The sequence below is a fragment of the Schistocerca cancellata genome, chromosome 9 (genome assembly GCF_023864275.1).
Source record: "Schistocerca cancellata isolate TAMUIC-IGC-003103 chromosome 9, iqSchCanc2.1, whole genome shotgun sequence".
Lineage (NCBI taxonomy): Eukaryota > Metazoa > Arthropoda > Insecta > Orthoptera > Acrididae > Schistocerca > Schistocerca cancellata.
The window spans coordinates 144589258-144608477 of record NC_064634.1 but is presented as its reverse complement, the minus strand read 5'-3'; the positions used below and the strand labels follow the sequence as shown (position 1 = coordinate 144608477).

The following is a 19220-nucleotide window of genomic DNA, read 5'->3' as shown; positions in this document are numbered from 1 at the left end:
CAGAGGTTCAATAGTACTGTCTCCCCGCACGTTTTCACACCCTACAGTACTGAGGAATGTACTAACGAGATTCCACTGTAAATGTTTTATTAATTTTCACAAACCATTATAAAGAAACACGAGGCTAAAATATTTTGAAATTTTCTCAAGAATGACTTACTATGTTTTTGTGCCCACTGTTAAGAGACACTTGCTGAGGCATTAGAATGAAAATTCATTAACTCACAAGGAGAGGTCCTCAGCAGTGGGATCAACTTTTTAAATTCACCTGCTTTCTACTGCTTTGTTCCATCATTTTTATCAACATAAATTTGATTATTTTTGTTTGTCTATCATACATAATACTTAAACACTGCTAAGTGGCAATGTATCAGTCAGAAAGCAAAACACTGAATAACATTTACATTACTGTGCTATTGAGTCAAAAGCGTATTTTTAGTTACAAGATGCACTTTTTTTTGTATAACTTCATAAAAACATTTAAAACATTGTCGTTCCACTATGGGCAAAGTAAGGCAGATGACAATTTAAACAAAATAAGGGATTATAAAGCAAACAAAACTCAAGCAAAATGAGGAATGGAAATAATTACTGCAATAACATGGACAAAAATATAGGGTGATAAAACACATGAAATTAAATCGAAGTCAACACACAAAAACAATTACAATCACATTCTCATCGATTTTAAGTGAAAAAAGAATGATAGGAAGAAGAAATGTGAGCAATTTGAAAAAGTTAATACATCAAATAAAATGATGTGACGAAGGAAAAGAAATAAATACATCTAACCCTATTAACTGAATAAAAATAATGATCAAAGTCATTTTGATAAAGAATTAAACATAAAAGATTTTAAATCGCATGAAGAGATTGATCCACAATCTCCTGTATATGTTGCCTATACTTTAACCATTACGCTGCACAACTAGTCTACTAAATATCCGTTTATCAAAGCTGAAGAGCGTTGTGTAAAATTCTAAACTCCTCCTCCTCCCCCTCCCCCCCCCCCCCCCCCCCCCCATGACTACTCGCAAATGAGTGCTCATCAGTGTGAATGGTGGCAGGGTGAGAGTCCGGGGACCTTATCCTACATCACTAAATAAATGATTTCAGAAAGTCAATCTCATCGCTGGGAATTTCCCCTTGTCAGTGTCAAATATGATTTAATAGTGATGTACCTCTACATAGGGAAGTCTGCTAGTGGTTAAATGTAAAGAATGGTTTGCATGATTAAAATAACCCTCTTCAAGTCACTGTAGCATTTGATACCCCACTTCCATCTACATAATATTTTCACATGTGTCATTCCATTTGAAAGGCAAGTACAAGTTAAAATCATATGGTTACACAGAAGTAATATCTTGAATACAATTTTTTTCCTTATTTTCTTTTAAATGTTGCTGCAATACTACTATTACAATTAGCAATGATAACTCTGGTTCCTTGAAACTGTATGTGAATCACTTTCTTACTTGTTTGCTGAGTAGCTGTGGCATCATGGTCACCAACTTCTAGTAATTCAACAGGTTCTGCTCTCTGTTCACCTTGAAGCACCAGGTCACCTGCTATAGGCTGTAAACCAAACTTCTGCATGCGCCTTGACACAACTTTGTTCCATATGAGGCTCTGATATGAATGCAGGTACATAAGACGTGTACCGCGAGGTATCTGTCAGGTTAAAAACAATAAAAATTAATTATAATAGTAACAAAATAAATAAGCATGTAAAAAGTGAATCATCTTGAACGAAACCAGAATCCATCTACAAAATCACGAAGTTATGCAGCCCCTGTAATCTTCAATAGAATTTTCTTAAGTTAATTGATCATGCTGCCACAATTTTAGATGTACGTGCAGTCACTGTTGCAAGTGGCTTTTATCATGATGTTGTTGTAACAGTTGCTGAAACATTCATTTAGGTACACGTTACCAGACAGCAACAAGAGGAAGGCTTATCAAGGCCTGTAAACTAGCTTTTGCAACCAGACTTTCATCCATACATCAAGATAAAGTTAAGCATTAGAAGAATTACAACAATCAGAGCTTCTATGAGACTTGAATTCACAATCCATTCTGGATCATCTGAATAAATTTTGACATGTTAAAGCCCCTTCATTAAGGTAACGTAAAATTCAGAAAGAATTAACTCTTTTCTTCATGAAATCTGAAACACATCGAACATCACTGACCAGGGTGTCTACGTGGACAAGGAAAAAAAAATGCCCGGATTTTTCCCGGTTAAAAACACACTTTCTTCCGGACGACAGTATATTTTCCCCTATCACTCTTTTGAATGGTTATGGTTTTGTACACGGGTGTACAATTTCCCGGCACTTTAGAAAACGAAACTCAGAGAAAAAGACACATTTTGGAAATATCTCTGATGTGCAGCAACATGTACGCTGCGTATTTTCGTATTACGAAAACATACATTGGAAATCCACCAAACGCCGCATGTTACTTTCTGAACCATTGAAACTGAGATTTCGATGCACTTTTGTAAGCCGTTTGTAATTCATGTCACGTGATCTCGCCAGCCGATGACAGAGGCTATTGGGAGCATAGGACACGTGATGTAGTCGGCCAGTAGCAACGTCAGTGTTAAGTAGCGCGCCAAACAGGGAAAGTTAATAGTTTAAATTAATATACATAGTGTTGTCACACGAAAAGCAAAGCTTTCACATAAAATATTGGTCCCAAGCTGCAAGAGAAGCTAAGCTTTCGCATATACTGTTGATCTTTTTTGCGCGTGTTACACTTTAAGAGATATCATACAAATGTGCCTGTAAAATTTTTAATAATGACATAAATGTCTGATCTTCAGGGTTCAAGGGTTCGAAATGCTTCTAAATGGCTCGTCATCAGACACCTGATTTTTAAATGAGAGTCAAACACTTCGTGATTTAATAAATTCATGGTCCATTCTTGTACGTAGTTCAACTTACGTAGAAGGATATTTACTTTGAAAGTAACGCTTTTCAAACCACCAATCTTAATATTTTCCCGCGACCTGTTACAAATAGGTTAGTTTCAGCAGTTGCCAGAGAGCTCAGGTAACAGGTGACACCGCGGTTGGGTAGATATCATGACGTAGGAAGCCCGTATGTACGTGCGTACGTGTAAAAGATCATCAATGAAAGATGATACTGCGGAATTTCGTGAACCATATTAAAATGTGCAAATTTAAAGTGCATACTTAAAGGCACACTCGTATGTCCAGATTCCCAATGAAGTACCATAAGCCCCGACCTGATATTAAGCTTTTAAGTGTGGTTTTCAGGATGTAAATTTTCTTGGAGCACCAGTACTGTATTATATCATGTTTGGTTCTTTATTATGGCATAATGCCATACGTGCTAGAAAATGAAAACATGCACTTGAAATGCAACGAACAGTTGAAACTACCCAGTACTGTGGAATTAAACATTTCGTTTCAAATACATTGACTGCCTCTGCAGAAAAGATTAGCAAAAGTCAAATTTCTTTAGCAGACGAAAATAACTTCATTGTTCCGCAAGGCGATTAATGCTTGACTGTCAGAAAGGTGGAAATAAAATAAAATCTGAAACTAATGACATATTTCAGCCTTTAGTAATTATGTGAATGTGTTTTAATTCACTTGATAGCTCCCGGCCACGAATATTCGTTTTGTTTTCATTTGACGTGAGAGTAAACGAAGGGGAAACAGCAAAATCACTGAACGTAAACACGGGTCACGTGGAGACTACCCACTATAGCTCAGATTGCTCTGCGCATCAGCCCCGGATCTACGACATTTGCAAACCGGGTCAATACTAAAAAAAAATCGAATTTTCAAAATATGTTCATCTTGTAGCGCACATCTTTCTGAAAAGTCTGAAACATAAAACGTATGTATTCGAGGAAATGTAAGACATATTATTTGGTCTTAAGTATGCCCAAGTGCAGTTCCATGCCTCTTCATAAAGCATTTTTCTACTGCACGTCCAAAATATATTCAGGAGAGTGGAAATTGAAATGTCCTGTGGTGCCGCTCCTGCTCCCAGTCGGCCGGTTTGGCAGCCTGCCTCTCTTAAAAAAAAAATCTCTCAATTAATAGCGGATGGGATTATTTGTAATCGAGAGAACAAGAACTCTTCAGAAAATCTGAACTCTTCATTGCCCCTTAGTTAATAACTTGCTGTTTTGTGTGACATAAAATTAAATATAGGATATATAAAACCAGTACTGACGAGAGATAAGCAAGAAATTACACATTTCTTCAAAACTTAGCTCCTAGCATTTTTTTCTCTCTAATCTTGCTACAGCTTTACATGGCATGTTTTCCTTTCTGTGAAAGAATCTTTTACCTCATCAAAGTTTGTCAAACGTTTTGCTACATGGAAAATCGAAATGTAGTTATCTAATACTGAAAAAGCTGTTAATACAAATAATACCCAAGACTGGTGTGGTTTCTCGATCTGATTACGTCTATTTTGTCACTGTCTGCTACATAAAACAAAATAGGCCTTTCTAATACGGCAGCAATTTTATAACACACCAAATAAACGAGACTGTTTTGGCACAAATGGTCATTTTTATAACAAGACAGAATATAATCCAATAAGTATCAATATCAAATGCCTATTAGGCCTACTACAAGCAAAAAGCTTTATGTTAGGAAATAGTTTCATGTTTCATTCATATGCACCAGCTTCTCTAGCATGAGATCGAAAACTAGTATTACGAAATTTTTATATAAATTTGGAATCGTCTTATTCTTCCATAATTTGTGTGATGTCCTCGTTTCTTCTCCGTCCTAGTTCTGACAAACAATCCTGTCATCACCAATTCAATAGCCATTGCTGCCACTGTCAAAATTTGTTCGCCGATTAACTTCACTAACCCTGCCGGAATCACTGGTTTGGTTCTCCTGCAATTATTCTCTGGTTAGGCGTTGTTACCTGTTCGTACAACACGTTTTCCGTGTTACTTCCATAATAGAACTTAAGCGGCTGGTAGCCGGGGACTGTACTACTGGTCCTTACTAGTGTAGCGATATGGCCAAACATTTTCTGTCAAAACTTCATTTTCTTGGACACACCGAGAAGATAATACATAATCTTTCTCACCTGCTATTCCTGTCAGTCGTTTATTTCCATTCTGATAGTATGAATCTATGGATTTCGCTAGTAATTATAACAACACTGGTCATTCGCACACCCAATCAGCCACATAATCAGACAGCGATTGCCATTCATCCATTCGACTTTACTCCACTCAGCTCGTATAGCCCCGTCCCCTTTTGTCTGTGGAAAGTTTATTTCTAGATGCGACGAGGATTCTCCTCACAGAGACATCACGTACACTATGCATGCATTCAAAACTCAGCTTATGATTCATTCAAAAATCAACTTAAAATGTGTTCAAAAACCAACAGAGAAGCGTTTCAAAATCATATGACTAATTGATAGGCAAACGTGCGCTGGATGCTAGGTACTTCGTGAAACAAGTTTTTTTTCCCCTCAAGAATATGAATTAGGAGCCCCCTTTTCCCGGAAGTATCTAGCTGCTTGCTGCGACTGCTTGCACAGCCAACAGCCACATCCCTGTTGACAGAAGCGGGAGAATCTACTACTAAAACGTGACTCTACTGCGCACGCGCATGAGCCCGCGCGTTAACTGCTAAAACAAATCGAATGTAAACAGTTGCGACTTCACGCTCATTGGAGGCAATTTGTTGTTATGAAGCACTGCATAGTCTTCCTAAAGACTTTGACACATTTTCAATCGGCAGACGCTTGCGTGAGCACTTGTGTCATCGTTGTATATGGCGCTTTCCTTTGCAATTTAAGTTATTTTTGTTTTTCTCTCTCGTTTATGTTTTACTGTTGAAGTATTATTCTGCAGTAGCGGGATACAGTGATATCCTTTGTTAGTGTGTCTGTTCTTACTAGTCACAATCACAAAAATTTAACTGAAAACTAAAACAATGAAAAAATCCCGGAATTCTAAAAATATCCCAGGTTTTTCCCGGTTTTCTCCCGGATGAAAAAAATCCCGGTTTCTTCCCAGATCCCCCGGTTGGCCCGGGTCGTAGACACCCTGCTGACATAATTTTGAACTTCCCGCTTTTCAACAAGAAACCCTCCCTACACCAAATTCATTGTATTCGTGGCCACTGTTTGAAACAGTTGGCTCAATACATGAGTAAGTAACCAGTATAGTAACTGCCTTCAATTCTCACACTTACCTGAATCGCATGGATTACAAGCTGAATCCATTCAGACATTCCTACAAAACAGTGTGTACCTCTTTTTACACATCAATTTCTTCTTCAGGGCTACGCTTTTCTGAAACCTGGGATCAAATGAACCTTTGTCTTACCATATTTTACTCCTAAAAAAAGTAAAGACTTCATATGGCCAAATATTGTTCTGGATGCCACCACGCATGGTCCTGTTGAATGTAGTACGCCATTGCCTTCCTCCCATCTTCTGAACTGACTGACACCACCAGTTACAGGGGGCACTACAGTTTAACATGGATTCCAAACCATGATGGAAGTCTGAATTTTTTCACACCAACAAACATTGCCAGAGGTGAAAGAAGTGAGAAGTGACCCATAAAACTCTAGGATTGATCAAGAAATAAGCCTTTGGATTTGTATATTTCATTCACTATAAGAACAAACCCAAACACAAACGCGATGACTGATCAGCAGCCATAGCACACATACACCGGTGTTTTTACACTCTTGGAAATAGGACCAACAAATGTATTAGGTGGTATCTTATTACGAAGTCGCTGCACATGAAACTTTAGAATATTCTAATGTATTAACAGGCATCAATGTTTTTCTTAATCATACTTTAGCTATGTAGTTTGCACTTCAAAAATCGCATACAGATGCAGTCTTTGTAGACAGTACTTGTGCTCTGATTGTTACACTGTTAATACGTACTGTGAAAATGGTTGACACTCCTTCCCGATTTGTAGTGAAATACGTGCACCTAACTCCGTTAACACATGGCACGAGACAAGTTCTTAATGTTTTTCATAAGATCACAAGCAAAATCTGCTTTGAAGGTTTTTTTGAGGCCTGGTATTTACTGAATACGTAAAAGTAACAGATATGACATATATGGCACAATCAGTAGCAATGGAGTACGATATACAACTATACTATTGGGCACTTGACCAAATCTCACTATGGACCTGTTTTTGTTCAGCTTGAATACCTATGTCATTAAAATATGAAAGTCATTAAATACATGCTAATCATCACATATTTTATCATCATTTACCTATAAAAGATGAGTATCTTTTTGCTTCCAATTACATATCGCATGTAAAATTCCAGTTTTGCTTGCAAATATAAATTCTTAATTATCGACAATTTATAAAATACTGTTAAAGATTGTTTTAGGTTAGGTTAGTAAGTTAGGAAAACCTTACACAAATTTTGTGAAGAAAAATGGAAAAAACCAAAGACATTTTATCTGGATATGTCCATTGTTTTATACTACAGTTATGGTCTCACATGAGCCAGAGTGGTAAGTGTCATAGAAACATGGAAAACAACAATTTTCATGGCATCTAGCACGCTTGTTGATCACCTCATTATCAACATGGTACATGACAGTTCCAGCACTGAAATGCATTCCTCGATCCATTCCTCGGAGTCAGATATGGAAGCAGTTCAGAGATTACCAGATAACTGATTGTTATACCTTCAGTGGTTTCAATATTTAATTTTCATCTTACGTTCTCCGATTTTAGGTATTTTTAATTTTATTTTAATGCCATAAAATTGAAACCTCTGTGGAAAACCCATAACATCAATATTAACAATTCTCTGATTTTGCATTTCTTCCTAGTAAGGTTTATCTCAATTCTACATTCTTGCTTGACTTTATTTCGTTCTCTCCCTACCGAAATTTGATGTGACTGAACAGGATGTAAGTGGCATAAAAAACAAAACATTCACACCACAGATTTTAGCTTCACTGCACAGTTATGATACGACAACTGTTAGGTAGCGGCAGCAATGGAAAAACACAAGTTGACGCGAAGTGTTCTGGATTGTGCCAATACATGACAAAGGAGCCCAGTTGCCACCTATTCTTGTGCCACTTATAATTCAGTCTTGACTTTTTGCATGTATTTCCAATACTGATCACAACCTTCCAAATTCAAACACTGAATCGCAAAAGATGTGCTCAGTCAGAATCAAATTAAACACTGGCCATTTCCAGCCAGTGAACTCTTATCGGCTAGCGACTTAAACATGACCCAACATCTAGCGCAGCCACCACACCACTTGCACAGTTTGTTTAGCTCACTATGTCATAAGTTCACAGATCTTGGCCTAAGTAACATTCAAAATTCCTAAAGCACTGGATTATAAACAGGCACAGAAGCTGTAAATCACAGCTGATGCAAGAATTTCATTCTCCTCCTCCTAGGTAACAATTTAACCAACACTTATAACATCAACTGACATAACTAAATTTCCAATTCATAAATAAACATGAAACAAATTTCAAAATTTTACATCATATAATGGACCTATTAGGAAGAAAAAGTGGATTTTGCCACTAGTAATAATCTAGGGTACGTAATTGAAAAGATTATCACTTTTGCTGATGATATAATGATAATTGAGCCATTTCACAACATAGTACTGTCACAAATTATAACTTAAAACACGCAGTTTTGAGGGCTCTTTCATTTTATGTTAAACTCAAAAACAGCAAACATTTATAGCCTATGTGGTGAAATAAACTGGAAACTATCAAATTCAGTGAAAACTGCTGGATTACAACACCTCAGAGGTTTGTAACATCTCAGATTTTGTTTTCTGCCTGAAGTCAATACCCGCACAGCAAGATGATGTCAAACTAATGCAATGCATACAAATGTATGAAGAGCAAGCTTATTTGTTGGCGTGTTCCAGAGTACAGCTGATGTGATCAGTGTATGGCGCAAATGGAGTGACTGGCTTCCACTTAGGTTTAATTAATATACTTACATCATGTATGTTCTTTACTACTGTGCATTAATTTTACATAAATTTCTGTTTGGGGCCTGTTGATAGAATCTGGACTGTATTGTGCCTCTAACAACTGCAGCCAATGTAAGCTACTCCATTTGCTATATGCGGCGCCACAATTAACAGGATACGTTAACTGAACAGTTGTGCGATGGCTTGCTTGTCTTTGTCGCAGTCCTCCATGGTGTTTAATGTGCTGTAATGGCAGCAATTGTTATAAATGTAATGGGTTGCTGTGACAAAGAAACACTTAAATCATAGCAGGCTGAACTTTATTTCATATTCACTGGCGTAAGTAAGTACCACACATGATGGGAAAACCTGTGCGTGTGTATGTGCTTGCATGAAACCTTCTGTGTTGCACTACAGCAAGCGATGAGTTCGAAGTGCAAATGGTGGGCACTGGCAACACCACAGAATGCTCCACTTCCAACAGCTCAGCACAATGAACAAGTAAAAGTTTACAATAAATACACTAGAGGTCACTGCCCTTGCATCACCAGAATATTGGTTACACAAGGAAAACACACACCCCCACCTAGATTCAGACACCTTTCACCATATTTCACACTTTTCAATTTAATTCACCATGTTTATCAATTTTTGCTTTTTTTCTGGATGAGTGCAAAGGGAAGATCTCTCAAAAACACATGTTCTGACATACTGTTTGTGGTCATAGCATGTCGGAAAACAGCTTGATTACCTTGTACCTAGATAACAATTTCAATTTTTTTGATGAGTTCTTATTTTCTGTTACATGTCTGGTTTTTATGTAAAAAAAATCTGATTACAGAATGTATTGGCAAGGATTATGATTTTTAATCACGTATGCCAATTACATATGTTTTGCTTGTATTTTGGAGGTTAAAACTAACCTTGATTCTGCATTTTCCTCAATTTTGCATTTTTTGAAGTCTGGATTGCATAAAAACTTAAAATAGGGGTTTCACTGTACATGGTGAAATCTCTGGAATATGCTTTTACATCAAAGACAGCTCTCGCAGAAAAATTACCATGTGTCACCTAAGAATTGTTTTGCCAGATTTTATCATTTATTACTTCATTTTGTTTGAAAATTAAATGACATTGGTTGCTATGTTGTTTCTCTCTCTTCTCTCATGATATCGTAACTGCAACTGTTCACATCACTGTAGATTAGTTGAACCACTTGGCTGGCCAATGCTACCCAAGAAGTTAAATGCACTGGTAAAGCTGTTGCCCAGTGTCATCGCTGAGTCGATGTACGCATTACGCCCAGCATAAAACTTATGCTTATTATCAAACTTGACTGTATTCAAGAGTGCTTGGCTTCAGCGTCATGTGAAATTAAACCCAATGAGGTTCCAGCAAATGCGAAAGAATACATAGTGTAATGTTTATATCAGGTTTCTTCTTACAATGAAAGAGATATAGTCTGGCACTGTACTACTCTGCCGTACCTACGCAACACAGAATTATGAGTTTAGTCATCCACCTAATTTAAGCAACAGCGTGGTTAGATTTTAAACTGTTGCTCAACCCATTTCTTGGCATACAGTTCATATCTGGATCAATCCACGTCAGTTGGCAAAGTGCTCCTAACATGACCCTTTCTTGTCTGACAAATATTTCACGTGCATACCTGGCAGAAATAAAACTAAGCTGTCCAAAATCTGAGTCCAAGATATAAATAGTTAAAGATTTTAGGAAATGTTTAGTGGAGTGTTGCTTAAAGTTGTGTTGAAGCAGCAGAGAATCAAACAGGTTAACAGAGAAGGCACAGCAGAATTCCTTGGTAATATATGAGATCAAATTTAACAGATTAAACAACAAGATATAAAAACTCAGCAAGGGGAACAAGTAGAGGGGAATGTAGATGTCTAAAAAAATAAGACTGACATATTTCTTATTGGCAAAGTAGTAAGATCTAAAGGACAACTGCAAGGTTGTGGAAGTATGCATGAGTAGGAAAAATAAATGATGCCTACAGGAAAATGAAAAAGTCCTTTGGAGGAAAGAGAAGACACATGGCAAGCCGGTATTAACAAAGATAAAGCTGAAAGGCGGAAGGAATATGTAGGAGGGCTATACTATGAAAATGAACCAATATTATAGAAAGGGAAGAAGCAGCAGATCTGAAGAAATAGGAAATATGACGCTGCAAGAAGAATTTGATAGAGTATAAAAAGACCTAAGGTTACACAAGGCACATGGGGTATATGACATTCCTTCAGAATTACTGAGATCCTTGGAAGGCATATCATAACAAAACTATTCTACCTAATATGCAAGTTATATGAGGCAAGCAAAATACCGAAAGACTTAAAGCAGAAAGTATAACTTTCTATTCCACAGAAGGCAGGTGCTGAGAGGCATGAATACGACCCAAGCCATCAGTTAAAGGGGTCATAGCTCAAAACACTAACATGAATTATTTGCAAAAAATGGAAAACCTGGTAGAAAGATGATCTCATGGAATGCTTGTTCATCATTGTTTGACAAAAACACGGAACAGTTACATTGTTTCAGCCACCATATTTGCCAAAAGAGCTTGGGTGGCAAGGCGCACGTGTGTGTGTGTGTGTGTGTGTGTGTGTGTGTGTGTGTGTGTGTGTGTGTGTGTGTGGGGGGGGGGGGGCACATTCTGAAACTCTATAATCACTTATTGCAGTATCACGCAAGCCTCCATTTGTGAAGTCCTCCATCTAAAACCATACCAGACTGCTGCAAAGTATTTTTGCCCACAAAATCTTAGGCAATCAAGAGCATACTTAATTAGCCTGAAACATTGCCTGTAGGTAGTTTTCAAAACAGTATTAAACAGGCTTGTTACATCCACTGACAATAGACAGTCGATAGTAGGTAAGCAAAGCATCTATCAAATTGGCAGGTTTCAACTTAACCGTACTTCACCACACTAGCAGTACTAGAACTTCACATCTCCCTCCTCATAACTGACAACCTTCAATTTCCTAGCTTTAGTAGTAGTATTAGCAATTTTTTCTTCTAAACATTTTACAATGATAATGGATTTGTCAGCTTAATACAAAGATAAACTTACAGTAAAACCCCAAAATTAACAAAACTGCTTTTAAGGGAATACCATTTTTAACAAATATTTCCATTGACCACAGCAAAACTCCTGTAAGAACAGTGTTATTCATTCCAACTTTTAATGAACCCAGCTTTAAGAGAAGTATACTCTTAAGGAATAAATATGAAATATTCTGCAAACTAAAATCCAGTTTTTATGCAATTCCTAACATATCCAAGTAAGTTTCTAATTTCTTTCAGTTTCACACAGGTCGTACTTTGTATTAAGTGAAAGAAGTAAATGGTAACTCATTGTTTCGGTCAGCAAGTACCTAGTTCTTACCTTTTCAGTCAATAACTGTAGTTCCCTTCTAGTGATACTGGCAAATATATTACACAAATCAGAAAAAGATTTCTGCTCTGCCTACCGTACAATCTGGGTCATGTCATCTGATGTCAGTCACCCAGTCTAAAAAGAGCGAGCCGAGAGATTAAGTTTTTTACTGTCAAATTTACCAGCTTTGCTTTTGTAGATTTATAGTCTGCATTCACAGAAAGCTTACAACTTAGCAAAAGCTTATGATAATCGATGACATCTAGATAGTCTTAATGTACAATTTTCTGACATTGCAAAGAAGCATGATTTGGTACCATCTTCATTGTGCATACTCAAAAAGAAACAAGTGCCCTAAAATACCAGAGCTAGTGTTTCCTCTGGATCCAAAAGAAAGAACACTTACCATGTCAATGTTGAACGATGTGGAAAACATTCTTTTAAAATGCTTTCAATGAAAGGTGGGAGCATTCCTACAAGTGAAAACATGCTTCAACAGAAGGCTCATGTAACAGTCCTGAACAGTCAAGATCAGTGTTGAATAATAAAGTGCATTGAATGTCTGACTGAGTCCTTTTACAAGAACAACATAATTTCTCACTTCAGAGTGAGAGTGGGGAAAGTAAGGCTACGGGCACAGAAAGTGTAAACCCTTGTAAAAGCATTACATTATCACAGCTGATAGAGGCTTCTAAGCCAAGACATATTTTCAACACAGATGAAACTGGAAATTTATTTCCTGCAAAAATGTGTTCTAAGGAAAGAAGGAAGTTAGAAAAGGATGACTGCAGTGTTGTGAGAAAACAGCAACAGAAGTGAAAAGTTGCCTCCACTAGTAACAGAAAATTTTAAAACTTCCTGGTGTTTCAAAAACATAAGAACACTAACCTTGTACTTACAAGTACAATGGCAATGCCTGGATGATATCAAAAATCGAAGATTTCTCAGGCAGTTAAGATACCAAAATGGCTACAGCGGGGAGGGAAATAGTACTTACTATCGACTTATGGCCTGTAAAGCCCTAGGAAGCACTATTTCTGAGAAATGTAAATGATGTGTTTCCTCCTCTGAACTGCAGAAGTCATCTGCAGCCTTTGAACCTGGGCGTAACACACTTTGTTAAAGCCAAATACAGAGTAGCAGCTGCACGGAAGTCAATTTCATTTCTTGAGAGGAAGTAAGTGATGATACTCAATATTCTTACAGGCTATGCATATGTTTGATGTCATCTGCAACTATGTAACACAATAGCTTGTGTTAAAATTGTTTTGCGAAAGCTCATTGTGTACATCAGTTGCTGTTAAAGCAACCTTTGTTCCAGAAAAAGAATGGAATAGCATCAGAGATATTCCTGAAAATATGATATTCCAGGACCTTGTCTGTTGTGCTGACAATGTCCTGACTTTCATGCCTTAGATGAATGTGAGAGGTTTGCAGAACTTGTGAAGGAACTCTGAGCTAGGAAGTGGTGGTAACAATAACACAGACCAAGAAGAAGAGGCCTTAGCACCAAGTGTTGTGCAAGGAACTCATGACATCAGAAATTACTTTTCATCACGTACTACTTTTCTTCTTTAAACGAAGACATAACAATTCTAATATAAAGCAACTGGAGTGACAATTTGTCACTACAATATGCAAAGTGCAAAAAAACTGTTCTTTTTTTTTTTTTTTTTTAAAATCACTTGGGAATAAAACCCATTTAAGGAAAAAGCATTTGGGTCCTCAGATTCAACAAAAATGGTTTTTACGATATATACCTTGAATTACTAGAAATTATAACTATACAACAGACAAAACTGCAGTTCCACAAGATCTACTAACAAAGTATCAATCTCCTTAGGATCACAGTAAAAAATAACAAAGATAATTTTCAATAATAGTTTCTTAAAGGTACACTTACATTATCCAAAGCATTTAAATAGTTCTTAGGTCCATGACGGCTGAGTCCAAGAAGCAATTTCCCTTCGATCATCTTGTCCTTATTACGTAGAATTTTTATCGCCTTAGCTGGATCCCTTGTCTCCCACCAAACTTTACGAGCTTCAGCTAAAAAACGTAGTGGCTCACCATCTCTTGGTTTCAGGATGAGTTCCACTGCCTGCAAATTATTGGAATTGTTTGCATTTTGCATTCAACATGCACAAGCTAAGTTACACAGGAGGTAATTCTACTAATAATACATACAAAGCTAATGTGCTACTAATTATTTTACATCTTTTTAAAATAATTTATAATGCTACACCAACTACACCAATTTGTGTTGCTGCCATCTCCTATCTTTTACTTTGGGAGTCTATAGCTGCAATCACAATACCAAGTAGCACATTGGTCTCTTATGTCTATCAAGAATTGGTTCATTAATCTCTTGTGCTCACAGGAAGAAGGTTGCGTATTGTAATGGATAAAACCAGCTATCATTCCATGCCAGCTGATGGACCACCATCTTTAAACTGGTGTAAAGCAGACATCATGGACTGGCTTCAGAAGAAGGGCATCAGTTTACCCCTGCTGAAGCTAAATATGAACTTTTATCCAAGTAAGAGGTAAAGGGTATGATGGAGGTCTATGAGTTGGACCACCTAGCAAAGATAGTGACATGAAGTTGTCCAACTACTGTCATATAACTAACAGTACAGTCCTATGGAGTTGGAACGGGCTAAAGTTAAACAGAATGTAAACTGTGTACGAAGTAAAAGTTGCACAACTAATACCGCAAGAGACCTCCACCAGACAGGCACAACCTCACCCGGCACCGCTGAGAATGTGCAGCACCCTCCAGATGATACTCATAAATGTTACCTCTTCTTGCTTCCATACCACTTTCTCCAGTGCGATGTATGTGTCCACCTATAGTGTGGCCAGCCACCATTGGGAGTGCTGTCAACTGCAAATGGCACTGCTGCTGCCATGTACTGGTTGACATGGAAATCCTTCTGCTGAAACGTTCTGCTGTTACAATACTGCCCTATCAGACTGGTGTTTAATTATCATAGGAAACAATGGCTACCTCTACGAAACTATAGCAAACAAATGCTTTTCTGCTGCTGTGGATCTTTGGGCAGGATTAATAGTAACATTCAGTCACTACACTCACAGTAATATTGCAAAAAGGAGTGAGTTTCACGATTGTCAATGTTGAATGTCTAATACGTGAAGCTCTGGTCTGCATCACAATAGAAGAGCTGTCAAAATGCTGAAGACACATGGAGGAGAAATGCACAAAAGACTACACTAAGCAATATTTCAGAGATGCTATAGTGGAATAAATTTTAAACAACTGAGTGAAAACACCAACAGTGAATTTGAATCACAATAAGAGGATGAAAAAAAAGTACAGTAAGTATAAAATATTGAACACCATTCAGAATTTAACTGCTGATAATTAGAGCCAAGCTAATATTTCTACCTCATTGTACATTTTTTCCTTATAGAGGGTCCTGCGCATATGTTTCTATGTACAAAAAGGCTTTAGACGTCTGAAACTAAACAAATGAAACAAAACAGTAGTTGTTTTGCATAAAATTTATTTTTAGAAACATTAGGGTACTGATTAAAATTTTAGGTAAATCTGTCAAGAACTCTGACATTTTGGCAACAATGTTTCCCCTTCATAAATTAGACATTTATTTATATATTATACGTTTTTGTCGTTGTTGTTAGGGTCTTCAGACCAGGCTGGTTTGAAGTAGCTCTCAATGCTATTCTATCGTGTGCAAGCCTCTTTATCTCCCAATAACTATTGCAACCTACATCCTTTTCAATCTGCTTAATGTTTAATCTCTTGGTCACCCTCTACAATTTTTACCACCCACACTTCCCTCCAGTGCTACATTGGTGATTCCTTGATGCCTCAGATTGTGTCCTGTCAACCAATCCCTCCCTCCTAGTCAGGTTGTGCCACAAATTTCTTTTTTTCCAATTCCATTCAGTACCTCCTCATTAGTTACATGATCCACACATATAACCTTCAGCATTCTTCTGTAGCACCACATTTCAGGGGCTTCTACCCTCTTCTTGTCTAAACTGTTTATCATTCATGTTTCACTTCTATACATGGCTACATTGCACATAAATGAACTCAGGTGACACTTCCTAACATTGATTTTTTTTGACACTGCCATTCTACATTTTACACTCCTGGAAATTGAAATAAGAACACCGTGAATTCATTGTCCCAGGAAGGGGAAACTTTATTGACACATTCCTGGGGTCAGATACATCAAATGATCACACTGACAGAACCACAGGCACATAGACACAGGCAGCAGAGCATGCACAATGTCGGCACTAGTACAGTGTATATCCACCTTTCGCATCCCATGGAGACGATCGTAGAGATGCTGGATGTAGTCCTGTGGAACGGCTTGCCATGCCATTTCCACCTGGCGCCTCAGTTGGACCAGCGTTCGTGCTGGACGTGCAGACCGCGTGAGACGACGCTTCATCCAGTCCCAAACATGCTCAATGGGGGACAGATCCGGAGATCTTGCTGGCCAGGGTAGTTGACTTACACCTTCTAGAGCACGTTGGGTGGCACGGGATACATGCGGACGTGCTTTGTCCTGTTGGAACAGCAAGTTCCCTTGCCGGTCTAGGAATGGTAGAACGATGGGTTCGATGACGGTTTGGATGTACCGTGCACTATTCAGTGTCCCCTCGACGATCACCAGTGGTGTACGGCTAGTGTAGGAGATCGCTCCCCTCACCATGATGCCGGGTGTTGGCCCTGTGTGCCTCAGTCGTATGCAGTCCTGATTGTGGCACTCACCTGCACGGCGCCAAACACGCATACGACCATCATTGGCACCAAGGCAGAAGCGACTCTCATCGCTGAAGACGACACGTCTCCATTCGACCCTCCATTCACGCCTGTCGCGACACCACTGGAGGCGGGCTGCACGATGTTGGGGCGTGAGCGGAAGACGGCCTAACGGTGTGCGGGACCGTAGCCCAGCTTCATGGAGACGGTTGCAAATGGTCCTCGCCGATACCCCAGGAGCAACAGTGTCCCTAATTTGCTGGGAAGTGGCGGTGCGGTCCCCTACGGCACTGCGTAGGATCCTACGGTCTTGGCGTGCATCCGTGCGTCGCTGCGGTCCGATCCCAGGTCGACGGGCACGTGCACCTTCCGCCGACCACTGGCGACAACATCGATGTACTGTGGGGACCTCACGCCCCACGTGTTGAGCAATTCGGCGGTACGTCCACCCGGCCTCCCGCATGCCCACTATACGCCCTCGCTCAAAGTCCGTCAACTGCACATACGGTTCACGTCCACGCTGTCGCGGCATGCTACCAGTGTTAAAGACTGCGATGGAGCTCCGTATGCCACGGCAAACTGGCTGACACTGACGGCGGCGGTGCACAAATGCTGCGCAGCTAGCGCCATTCGACGGCCAACACCGCGGTTCCTGGTGTGTCCGCTGTGCCGTGCGTGTGATCATTGCTCGTACAGCCCTCTCGCAGTGTCCGGAGCAAGTATGGTGGGTCTGACGCACCGGTGTCAATGTGTTCTTTTTTCCATTTCCAGGAGTGTATATCCTTTCTACTTTGGCCATAATCAGTTATTCTGCAGCACAAATAGTTAAATTTATCTGCTATTTTAAGGGTCTCATTTCCTAATCTAATTTCCTCAGCAGCATCTGATTTAATTCAGCTACATTCCATTATCCATGTTTTGCTTTTGTTTATGTTCACCTTATAGGTTCCTTTCACGACACTGTCCATTCCATTCAACTGCTCTTCCAAGTCTTCCCCATTTCTGAAAGAATTACAATGTCACTGGCAAACCTCAGAGTTTTTACGTCTTCTCCATGGATGTTAAATCCTACTCCAAATTTTTCTTTGGTTTCATTCGCTTCCTGCTCAATGTACAGATGGAATAGCATCGGGGATAGGCTACAATCATGTCTCACTCCTTTCTCAACTATGTAATATTCCTGGTTTTACATCCATCATATTCAGCTACAAGAAGCTGCTCTTAGAGCAGTTGAGAAGGCACCAGTGACAATATGATGTAATGCGGTGTGAGGTACTGATGACAAATGGTTTGCTATTTATGGGTACCATGAGAAAGACTGCCTAAATTGTGGTTCTTGTCTGTGATTGGCTACTGCGTTCAGAGGTTGCGCGCCAAAATGATAATCTTCTCTTCTCTTAATAATATTAGAAAATCTAAACAATGTATTTACTTGCAAAAGCAATACTTGTAAAAGCATCTCTCAGTAGCAGGCTATCATGCCACTATTTCAAAAGTGTTAATTGCCAGAATAGTAAACAGTCACTAAACGAAAAGGCAGACAAAGCACTTCAGAGATATTCGAATTGTGCCTAGCTTCGATGGTGAGCGAAGTGATTTGGCTGTAAGATCAGAGCTGTTTCGGCAATTATGGAGGACAGACATGTTGGTTACCATGGTCGATGCCAAGCAAGACTTTATTAGCAATCTCTGATTTGTAAATGTGAGCGCTGGTTCAGCAGTCTCGGAAGACACTCTCATATTGTCTGCCTAAATCCTATCGGTTAACGACTTATTTGGATGTGTAATTGAGAACAATTTTATGGTAACTAGGCAAATAGGCAGTTCATTGTTTTGGTTTTTTTGATGGGTATGTGAAGAATGAAAATTGTTTGTGATCCACAAAGTGGAATATAACTGTGCAGTTTCTCATATTCTACTAACAAAAAGCAAGTGGCAGCCCATATAAACAAACTAATTGAAAATTTTAATGTTCATATCAGTTCCTCACTAAGAGTTTATTACAGCCTCAAGATAACCGATTCACGACCTACATGCTGCTTTCTGCGCAGGGGACAACAACTATTGTAGTGTTTCGAGAATTTCCGTATAAATTC

General features: G+C 38.8%; 1 protein-coding gene across 1 annotated transcript in view; it reads right to left on the bottom strand.

The window, feature by feature from the left end:
* LOC126100948 (uncharacterized) overlaps window positions 1-19220 on the bottom strand; it is a 149349-nt gene that overhangs the window by 65504 nt on the left and 64625 nt on the right. Inside the window, exons 8-9 of the mRNA XM_049911609.1 lie at window positions 14266-14463; window positions 1476-1671 (exon numbers count right to left, since the gene is read on the bottom strand). Of these exons, the coding sequence (XP_049767566.1) occupies window positions 1476-1671; window positions 14266-14463 (394 nt within the window). The remainder of the gene's footprint in view (window positions 1-1475; window positions 1672-14265; window positions 14464-19220) is intronic.